We start from the raw sequence: 10,568 nt of genomic DNA on the forward strand, positions 1-10,568 counted from the left end.
CTCTACTAAAGAAAGCTTGTGCGTCAAATAACCAGGCTGACTGGAGTGCATACAAGCAACAACGCAACGCGACATTTCAGCTAATCCGTAAAGCAAAAGGAAGCTTTTTCCAAGAAGCACTAGAGACAAGTGAAAGTTCTAAAGAATATTGAAAAAACCTCAAGAGTGCTATGGGATCCACAGGTATGAGTTCAATATCCAAGGTTAAAATAGGTGAGAATATTTCACAAAACCCAACAGAAATAGCGAATGCATTCAACGAGTTTTTCTGCAATGTGCTTCTAAGTACCGAGCGACACCTCCCGGAACATCTACCTGCTTGGAGCGCTTAAAGACATTTGTCGGGCAGAGGCTCAAACTCGAGGAGCGTTTTTCCATTCCCGAAATGACACCTGATTTGATCGGTCGTTATCTGCCTACTATCAAGATCAGTAAGGCGACAGGTCTTGACGGAATCAGTGCAAAGCTTCTGAAATTAGCAGGACCGGCCATCGACATGCCTCTTTGTAAAATAATTAATCTACGTATCAAGCAGTCCATCTTTCCTACCATATGGAAACAGGCGCGAGTAACACCAGTATTCAAGGCAGGAGATCACCTGGATATCCACAATTATCGTCCTATCAGTATTCTTCCAATACTATCAAAGATCCTTGAGCGCCATGTTCACGTGCAACTGTATGCTTTTTTAAACAGTCACCAACTAATAACTCACAGGCAATAAGGATTCCGGCCATACCACTCTTGTGAGACTGCGATTATAGAGCTCGTCGATACTCTTCTGAAGAACATGGATAACGGACTGATTAATGGACTTGCCCTCATTGACTATAGAAAGGCCTTTGATTTGGTTGACCACGACATCCTACTCAGAAAACTACATATGTATGGCTTGTCAAACCCCGCGTGTAACTGGTTTAAATCTTATCTAAGCACAGCGAATACGTCTCCCAAAAGATCCGGAAACGCCTGGGGCTTCTCCGTAGAACAAAGCACTTCCTGTCAATGACAGCAAGAAAAATGTTTTTCAATGTTCTAATACAGCCTCTAATGGATTACTGTATAACAGTTTGGGGGGGTAATCTCATAGAGCACGACAATACGATGCTCTTACTTCAAAAACGGGCAGCACGAATAATAGCTTACAAGAAATGGTACGATCACTCGATGGCGCTATTTGAAGAGCTCAACATAGAGCCTTTCACTAAACGAGCTAGGAGAATCAAGTGTACAAAAGTATTTAAAGTCCTTAATGGAATGGCTCCAGACCACCTCATGGCTAAATTCAAGAGATTTGCTGACGTTCACTTAAAGAACACTCGCCAAGCAAAGAACGATCTCGTGTTACCGAGGATAAAACATAATTATGGAAAGAGAACATTCGAGTGCTCTGGAAACTCTGGAACTCGCTCCCACGAGAGACAAAGGAGTGTCGATCCGTTGGCTCCTTTGCTATGGCTCAAGAGCTCCCGTTAATTTACCGGGAATTACTTTTAATGCGAAAATTGATACCCAAAACGATGTTTTTCTTTAATATTTTTAGCTGAATTTAAAGATCAACTATTCATCTTGAATTAGCCGAATTGAAATATCCAATTTGGTGCCTTTTTTCCGGTTAAATCTCGCCATTTTCAAGTTGTGTCGAGTTGTAGTGATTTTTCATCACTTGAGGAAACCATTCCACTTCCCGATAAGAAGTTAGCCAATCACGGCTAACATCATTTTATGGGATTCCCTACCAACCAATCAGGTTTATTTTCTGTCAAATGATTTGACATTTAGCTGTCACCGTGCGCCTAAAAAATGTAAACAACTTTGCGAAACTGTATGAGTTTGGTTTGATTCCGATCAATTGGTATCGAATTAAAGCCAATTATCACGAGTGGTATTCTGTTAATTTCTTCCTGGAAATTGGTGCGATCTTAATGTAATTAATGTGGATGAAAGATCTTACTAAGACCCTTCATCTGTATGAGTTTGGTTTGATTCGGATAAATTGCTAACGAATTAAAGCCAATTGTCACGAGTGGTATTCTGTTAATTTCTTCCTGGAAATTGGTGCGATCTCAATGTAATTGATGTGGATGAAAGATCTTACTAAGACCCTTCATCTGTATGAGTGTAGTTTGATTCGGATCAATTTCTATCGAATTAAAGCTAATTGTCACGAGTGGTATTCTGTTAATTTCTTCCTGGAAATTGGTGCGATCTCAATGTAGTTAATGTCGATGAAAGATCTTACTAAGGCCCTTTATCTATATGAGTTTGGTTTGATTCGGATCAATTGCTATTGAATAAAAGCCAATTGTCACGAGTTGTATTCTTTTAATTATTTCCTGGAAACTGGTGCGATCTCAATATAATTAAGATGGATTAGAGACCTTGCTAAGACCCTTCATCTGTATGAGTTTGGTTTGATTCGGATCAATTGCTATCGAATTAAAGCCACTTGTCACGAGCGGTATTCTGTTAATTATTTCCTGGAAAATGGTGCGATCTCAATGCAATTAACATGGATGAGAGACCTTACTAATGCTGTGTTTACACTTGAGCGTCAACCTAGGTTCAGTTTGTGGTTAACTGAACCCCGGTTAGGAAAAATGCGTTTACACTTGAAAACTTAACCTCGGTTGATCATTCAGCTGGAACAGCGCCGGTGTTATCAATTTGAATTCTGAGGTCAAATTGCTGCTGCGATTATTGAGGTTTTTCTGGACGTTCTTGTTATTCTGTGGTGGCTTTCGTTTCAAGATTCACTATAATTCAAAATGATCTTTTAGGGATCACGTTGCCTGATGTTTTCTCTGATGTTTGTCGTTTTTGTTTTTATTGTTAGCGCTTGTACGTTAGGGATTCGCATTCCCTTGACTTGGAAACTAGTTTGTTGTAAAGTATTGTGTAAAATGTCCAGCAAAATGCGCGGATCTCAAAAACATGTGGTAATCTGACTGACATCGGTATGCGATAGCTGACAAAAACTGTCAACAGATTTGCCTGTAACCTCGGTTGAGTACGCTCAACCATGCCTCCTGGTTCGGTTGAGCTCAACCGAACCTAGGTTGAGGATCCTTTGTAATTGCCGGCACATAAGTGGCTATTTGGAGCGTGTTCACACCCACTATAAGTCTAACCTGGGTTTCGTAGTTACTCAGACTAGGTTGGACGCTCAAGTGTAAACACAGCATAAGACCCTTCATCTGTATGAGTTTGGTTTGATTCGGATCAATTGCTATCGAATTAAAGCCAATTGTCACGAGTGGTATTCTGATAATTTCTTCCTGGAAATTGGTGCGATCTCAATGTAATTACCATGAATGAGAGACCTTACTAAGACCCTTCATCTGCATGAGTTTGGTTTGATTCGGATCAATTGCTATCGAATTAAAGCCAATTGTCACGAGTGGTATTCTGATAATTTCTTCCTGGAAATTGGTGCGATCTCAATGTAATTGCCATGAATGAGAGACCTTACTAAGACCCTTCATCTGCATGAGTTTGGTTTGATTCGGATCAATTGCTATCGAATTAAAGCCAATTGTCACGAGTGGTATTCTGTTAATTTCTTCCTAGAAATTGGTGCGATCTCAATGTAACTAACATGGATGAGAGACCTTACTAAGACCCTTCATCTGCATGAGTTTGGTTTGATTAAGATCAATTGCTATTGAATTAAAGCCAATTGTCACGAGAGGTATTCTGTTAATTTCTTCCTAGAAATTGGTGCGATCTCAATGTAATTAATATGTATGAAAGATCTTACTAAGATTCTTCATCTGTATGAGTTTGGTTTGATTCGGATCAATTGCTATCGAATTAAAGCCAATTGTCACGAGTGGTATTCTGTTAATTATTTCCTGGAAAATGGTGCGATCTCAAAAAAATTTACATGGATGAGAGACCTTACTAAGACCCATCATCTATATGAGTTTGGTTTGATTAGGATCAATTGCTATCGAATAAAAGCCAATTGTCACGAGTGGTATTTTATTAATTTCTTCCAGGAAAATAAAGCGATCTCAATGTAATTAACGTGGATGAAAGATCTTACCAAGACCGGGATTAGGGCAAATCAGTGACACATACTTTTCGAATACGGCGCCCTAAACTTGAAAAAAATATGTATATATATTATAAGTATTTTTCTAGGTTAACGTCTAATCTTGTTACTGGCTAATAAATCAAAAGTGTTCCATTTATTGCTATAAAGTTATGGTGCTAAATGCAAAAACTGTCCGTAATTGGGGCAATACACTGTAGTATGTATTGACAGCCTCATTAGAAGTAAATTTTCTAGCACCCCCCACCATATCTTAGTATGAATGAATAAGCGCCGCATTCCCTGACAGGCGCCCTAAATGCATATAAATAACACCGCGATACTAAACAGAATACCAAAGAAACCCGTGGAGTTTTAACCCGCAGCGAGTTTTAGTTGTTGTTGTTTTTTTTTTTTTTTTACAAAAAAAAAACATTACTATTTTTAAGAATTTTTTTTATTTCCCCTCGAAGTCTGAAATCTCGTTACCAAGTGACTTAGGTAACCGTAATGAAATAGTATGAAATGAACATTTACTTTCATGTTTCTCAGAATATAGAATTGGACACGAAGTTGCGTATAAAGATTTGATCTAAGGATTCAATTACACAAATACTTTTCATGTTTATGGTATGACATTTTTTCCTGCTTCGAAAAATCTAAGCTGCTGATAAATGCCGATAACAAACTTATAATTGTGTAACAATGAAGCAAATTAATAATTACGCTATTTTTTATAGTGCTAAAGTATTGAGTTAAATTGTACGTTTGTATCTAATAAGCGATTGAGAAAAAGCCTATGTGTAATGGAAGAAAATTATTGTCACGAACGGTCTTCAAATAGTAGCTGTCACACGAGAGGTTTTGTCACGAGTGGTTGTCACCAGTGGTTGTCACATGACGGTAAATGGTAACAAGGGAGTTGCGATAAATGTGTAATAACACACCTGGTCATTCTTGAAAAATGAACCGATATCGTCCGCATAACAAAAATCACTCCCATGATGCATCCAGGCGAGTAGAGACAGCACCTCTAATCAATAAAAAGCGGGCTTCAAGGGACAAACTGGGCTCGCGGGCGTTTCTGGTCACATGCTTGAAGTCAGCCTGCTTTGCGCGGATGCATGAGAAGCAAAATGCAGATGGCGGCAAAAACAGTCTACGGAACAGATGCTCATTTGCATAAGCCACTGTCCGGCGTTCTCGATTCCATGCGACGCCATTTTCCGCCATTTGTCATGACAAATGACAAAGGAATGCACAGCTCTACGCTGCAAACTCTGTCATGGTCGCCATCTTGGATTTTGTAATTCCACCTCTCAGATCCATGTTATTTCACAGGTAGCCCAGTCAACGGTTGCTTGTTCGTAGAGAGACGAGTAAAGCGTTTTTTGTAGAATGTTGTTAATAAAATTGCCTTGAAACTTAGAACATGCCTTAATTTTTTTGACAACATTCTACAAAAAACGCTTTACTCGTCCCCTCTCAGATCAGCCGAGTTCCGAGCTACGAACAAGCAACCATTGCCTGGGCTACCTGTGCTCCTTCCAGCGCGGTCAAGCGTAACTAATCGTACAACGGCGTCGGAAAAGGATGCTTGTGGCTACTTTCTCGTTTTAAAATACGGCTAGCGGCCAGGGAAAATAGTTTAGCTCGGATGTTTTGCCACATATCGAATGTAAGTGTACCCTGGCATAGGTCTGCGAGATAAAAATATTTTGTTTGTTGTTTTTTCCTCTCGAATTTCGACGGTATTTGAGTGCTACCGAAAATGGCGCCTCCAAACTTGTTTCTTTTCTTAGTAGGGGGAGAGAAGTCATAAATCCCGTTAAGAACCCACCCCCAAAATCGTGTATTACACGTGAATTTGACAACCACAAGGGATGTTTTAAGTTCTAAGGCAATTTTATTGACAACATTTCACACAAAAAAACGCTTTACTCGTCCCCTCTCAGAACAGCCGAATTCCGAGCTACGAACAAGCAACCATTGCCTGGGCTACCTGTGGTTATTTGTGCAGTGGAAAATGCCAGATTCGCGATTCTATTACTGTAAATTTCACCATATGTAGTAGAAGGTATGCCTCTAAACTGAGGCTTTAATCAACATAAATCTACAGCTTGTAAAACTAAACCGAAAACTAAGCAAGATGGCTGCCCCTAGAGATTCTATGGGGTAAAACCGCTGTACAACAATAAACATAACACAGGCAGCCCAACACGTAATGTTCAAGGTTTTTAACATACATAAATACTACATTCACCCCTCTGTTAGAGGTTAAGTCTGAGCACGGGGGCATTCAATGTTCAAGGTTCTTAACGTAACATAAATACTACATTCACCCCTCGGTTAGAGGTTAAGTCTGTCCACTGGACGTCGGGTCCTCTCCGAACGTCGCAAGGGAGGCTGCCCATCAAGACCTGTACTGACCTGTTGCACTTCTTCGCCCACACCTATCTCCACTTCTATCTCCGAGGAAGGTGGGGAACTACCAGTAGCAGGGTGATGCTCTCCTGGAACAGTAGGCTTAACTTGAGGGAGTGGGTACATTGTTGGTACTTCACCTTTGGGGGCAAGATGCTTGGTAGAGACTGTTGTTTCTCGGCCGTCTGGATAGCGCACATGGGCGTAGTGAGGATTCGCCTGAAGCAATTCCACCTCATCAACTAACGGATCTGTCTTGCTTGCACGGACGTGACGCTTGAGTAGGACCGGTCCAGGCTCACTCATCCATGTTGGGATGGAAGATCCGGAAGAGGATCGCCTGGGAAAACCGAAGAATCGCTCATGGGGTGTCTCATTGGTAGCCGTGCACAACAGAGAACGAATGGAGTGTAGAACATCAGGGAGGACTTCTTGCCAGCGCTTTACTGGCAGATTCTTAGACTTCAGGGATGCTGAAATTGCCTTCCATACCACTCCATTATACCTCTCCACTTGCCCATTGCCTTCGGGATTGTAAGCAGTTGTCCTGCTTGTGGCTACCCCTTTTTCATTCAGGAAGTCTCGCAGTTCCTGGCTGATCAAGGAGGAGCCCCTGTCCGAATGTACATAGGCTGGCATACCGAACATCGTAAACAAGGAGGTAAGACACTTGATCACTGTTGGTGTAGACACATCAGGACAAGGGAAGACAAAAGGGAATCTTGAATATTCATCAACCACATTGAGGAAGAACTTGTTGCCATTGTTACTTGGCAAGGGGCCCTTGAAATCAATGTTTATCCTCTCGAAAGGTTGAGTAGCCTTAATGAGAGGAACTTTGGGAGGTTGATGAAACTGTGGTTTGCATTCACAACAAACTGGACACTTACTTGTCATGCTCTTGATCTCCTCAAGGGAATAAGGGAGGTTCTTGGTGCGTACGAAGTGGTTGAGTCGGGTGACCCCTGGATGACAGAGTGACTCGTGGAGCTGGTAGAGGGGATCTTCACTCAACGTGGCGCAAGTAGCTCTGGACAGAGTGTCGGGTGGAATGTTCTCTTTACCAGGACGGTAAATGATATCGAAACTATAGCAGGAGAGTTCGATCTTCCACCGCATGATCTTATCATTCTTGATCTTCCCTTTGTGGCACTGGTCAAACATGTAAGATACTGATTTCTGGTCTGTTTTAAGAGTGAAGTGCCTCCCTGTTAGGAAGTGCCTCCAGTGTCGGACAGCTTCTACAATCGCTTGTGCCTCTTTCTCAACTGAGGCGTGCTTGAGCTCGCTGCCCTGTAAGGCTCTTGAGAAGAATGCAACTGGCCTCCCATTTTGGCTGAGAGTGGCAGCTAATGCCACCTCTGAAGCATCCGTCTCAACTTCAAATGGAATGCTTTCATCGATTGCACTAACAAAAGCTTCCTCCACCGTCTTCTTGATACTCTCAAAGGCCGCGACAGCGGGCTCGGGTAATGGAAAAACCTTGCAGGAGGTTATTGGCTTGATTCGATCCGAGTATGCGGGTATCCATTGTGAGTAGTAGGAAAACAATCCGAGGCATCTGTTCAGAGACTTTGAGTCACTTGGAACGGGTAGCTCTCGCAAAGGGCGTAGACGTTCTGGGTCTGGACTGATATTCCCTTCCTCAACCACATATCCAAGGATAGGAAGACTCCTGGTGGAGAAGATGCTCTTGTCGTTGTTATAGCAGATGTTCTTGCTCTTAGCAGCTTCAAGGAAACTCTGAAGGTTGGAATCATGCTCTTCTTGGTCTTTCCCACAGATTGTGATGTTGTCGAGATAAGGGAAGACCGCCTTGAGATTGTTCTCTTCCACAAAATTAGTCATCTCTCTCTGGAAGCAGGCCACCCCGTTGGTGACGCCGAATGGGAGTCGGCTAAACTGATACAGGTTACCTCTAGCTTCGAATGCTGTGTACGGTTTATCCTCATCTTTGAGAGGGATCTGATGATAAGCACTGCGTAGATCAATAGTGCTGAAGACTTTGTACTGGGCGATCTGGTTAACCAAGTCGGTTATTCGTGGTAATGGGAATGCGTCGAGGAGGGTAAACCTGTTGATGGTCTGTGAGTAATCAATTACTAGCCTCTTCTTGTGATTCTCATCCTTGGTTACTACAACTTGTGCTCGCCATGGAGAGCGACTGGGCTCAATTATTCCTTCATTAAGCAGCCTCTTAACTTCTTCATCAATGAACGTGGAATCTTCTTGGCTGTAGCGGCGTGACTTTGTGGCAATAGGATGACAGTCTGCTGTCAGGTTTGCAAATGGCTCAGGCGGGTCTACATTCAGAGTGCTGAAGCTACAGACGGAGAGGGGCGGTTCGGAGCCCTTGTACTGGAAGATGACACTTTCGTGCTTTGACTGAAAGTCTACTCCTAATATGAGGTCTGCACATAGCCCAGGGAGTACAGAAAACTTGAGGCCTTCATATCTCCGTCCTTGGTAGGTAAGATCAACTGTGCAAGTACCACTAACCTTGATGGCGCCTGTCGAGGAGGTTGCCATGGATACGGTACTAGATGAGGGCTGGACTGTCAGACTTGCTTGCTCTACTAGACTGGGATGGATATAGCTTTCACTACTCCCACTGTCAAACAGGGCCTTGATTGATTTCAAGGGCCCCTTGCCTTGCAATCCTTGGATATTGACGACACCACATGATTTAGAGAGGGATTTTGGTGGGTTAGCTGTCAATGTGGCGAGTGTCGGGGACCAAGTTGCTGGCGAAACTCTTTCTTTTGGAACCGCCTTTCCTTTACAAACTTTAGCAAAATGGCATTTCTTTTGACACTTGTTGCAAATAGCCTCCAGGGCAGGACACTTCGGTCGAGGGTGTTTCTTGTTTCCACAGAAAAAGCAAGTAGCTTTATCGGGTTTCATTGTAGCTACAGTAGACTCGTCAGGCTGTTCTGCTGACAATGAGGTGCTGTTACAAGGTAGTGCTGCATTTATAGGTATCTGTGGTGCTCCATATGATTCTGAACTCCTCATAGCTGACTCCAGAGCTCGAGCCTGGTCAAACATGGTCTTTAGATCAAGTGTTTTGTTCTCCAACAATCGTTGCCTGATTGTGTTGGATTGCAGACCTGTAATAAACGCATCCCGTATGCTCTCTTCGCTGTACTGCGCTGCGGTTACACTCTTAAAATCACAGTCCTTACTCAGTGTTTTCAGAGCTTGCAAGTACTCATCTAAGCTTTCCGATGGTTGCTGGCGTCTCGTTGCAAGTAGATGGCGAGCGAAGATCTCATTCCGTGGTCTAACATAAAGGGCTTGTAGCGCCTCAATTGCTGCATCGTATTCCGTACAATCTTCGATGTGTTGGAAGAGTGTTGGAGAAACAAAGTTAGTTAAAACGGTCAACTTGTCCAGGCCCGTCTGAGGTAGAACTTGTACGAAATTCTCGAAGGTCCTTTTCCAATGGAGCCATTCCTTCTGGGCCGTGCTGCTATTTGGATCGGTTTCTAGGCGTTCAGGACGCAGTACTTTATCCATGGGACTTCAGAAAATATGTTGATTAAATTGTAGTAGAAGGTATGCCTCTAAACTGAGGCTTTAATCAACATAAATCTACAGCTTGTAAAACTAAACCGAAAACTAAGCAAGATGGCTGCCCCTAGAGATTCTATGGGGTAAAACCGCTGTACAACAATAAACATAACACAGGCAGCCCAACACGTAATGTTCAAGGTTTTTAACATACATAAATACTACATTCACCCCTCTGTTAGAGGTTAAGTCTGAGCACGGGGGCATTCAATGTTCAAGGTTCTTAACGTAACATAAATACTACACCATAGCTTATTTTCTATCAAGTTATTGTGGAAAGTCGTGTTAAACTCGGAATGATTACGGAAAATTTCGCTGTGTTGTACATTAACGTCGCGTTGAGACCCGTGTAAACTTCAAACTTGCAGTTAAAGCCGCATTGTCACTAGTTTACTTCCGGTCGATTACGTAACACAATCTCCGATGATTTTTAACAGAAAACGCGAAAAATATTTCAAAATATTGAAAGCGGTTTGTCTATTGCAAGTTTCTTCGAGGATGTGATTGATAATTTAGAGCGGATGGCATGTAAATA

The 10,568-nt window shown here is 42.4% G+C and overlaps 1 protein-coding gene across 1 annotated transcript; it reads right to left on the reverse strand.

The window, feature by feature from the left end:
• Nucleotides 1-8,999: 8,999 nt before the first annotated feature.
• On the reverse strand, nucleotides 9,000-9,979 carry LOC125560740. The gene is made up of 2 exons (XM_048723073.1): nucleotides 9,248-9,979; nucleotides 9,000-9,041 (listed from the first exon to the last, which is right to left on the reverse strand). Exons 1-2 carry the CDS (start codon nucleotides 9,977-9,979, stop codon nucleotides 9,000-9,002), a joined length of 774 nt encoding a protein of 257 aa, XP_048579030.1.
• Nucleotides 9,980-10,568: the final 589 nt, after the last annotated feature.

This window comes from Nematostella vectensis, chromosome 15, assembly GCF_932526225.1.
Source record: "Nematostella vectensis chromosome 15, jaNemVect1.1, whole genome shotgun sequence".
Classification (NCBI taxonomy): Eukaryota; Metazoa; Cnidaria; class Anthozoa; order Actiniaria; family Edwardsiidae; genus Nematostella; species Nematostella vectensis.

Excerpts from the sequence above, each read along its gene's own strand:
- LOC125560740 (XM_048723073.1), bottom strand. The coding sequence starts at position 9,979 with ATGGATAAAGTACTGCGTCCTGAACGCCTAGAAACCGATCCAAATAGC. Across the intron at positions 9,042-9,247 it reads AGAAATGCCATTTTGCTAAA|TCTAGTAGAGCAAGCAAGTC; the intron begins GTTTGTAAAGGA and ends TATCCATCCCAG.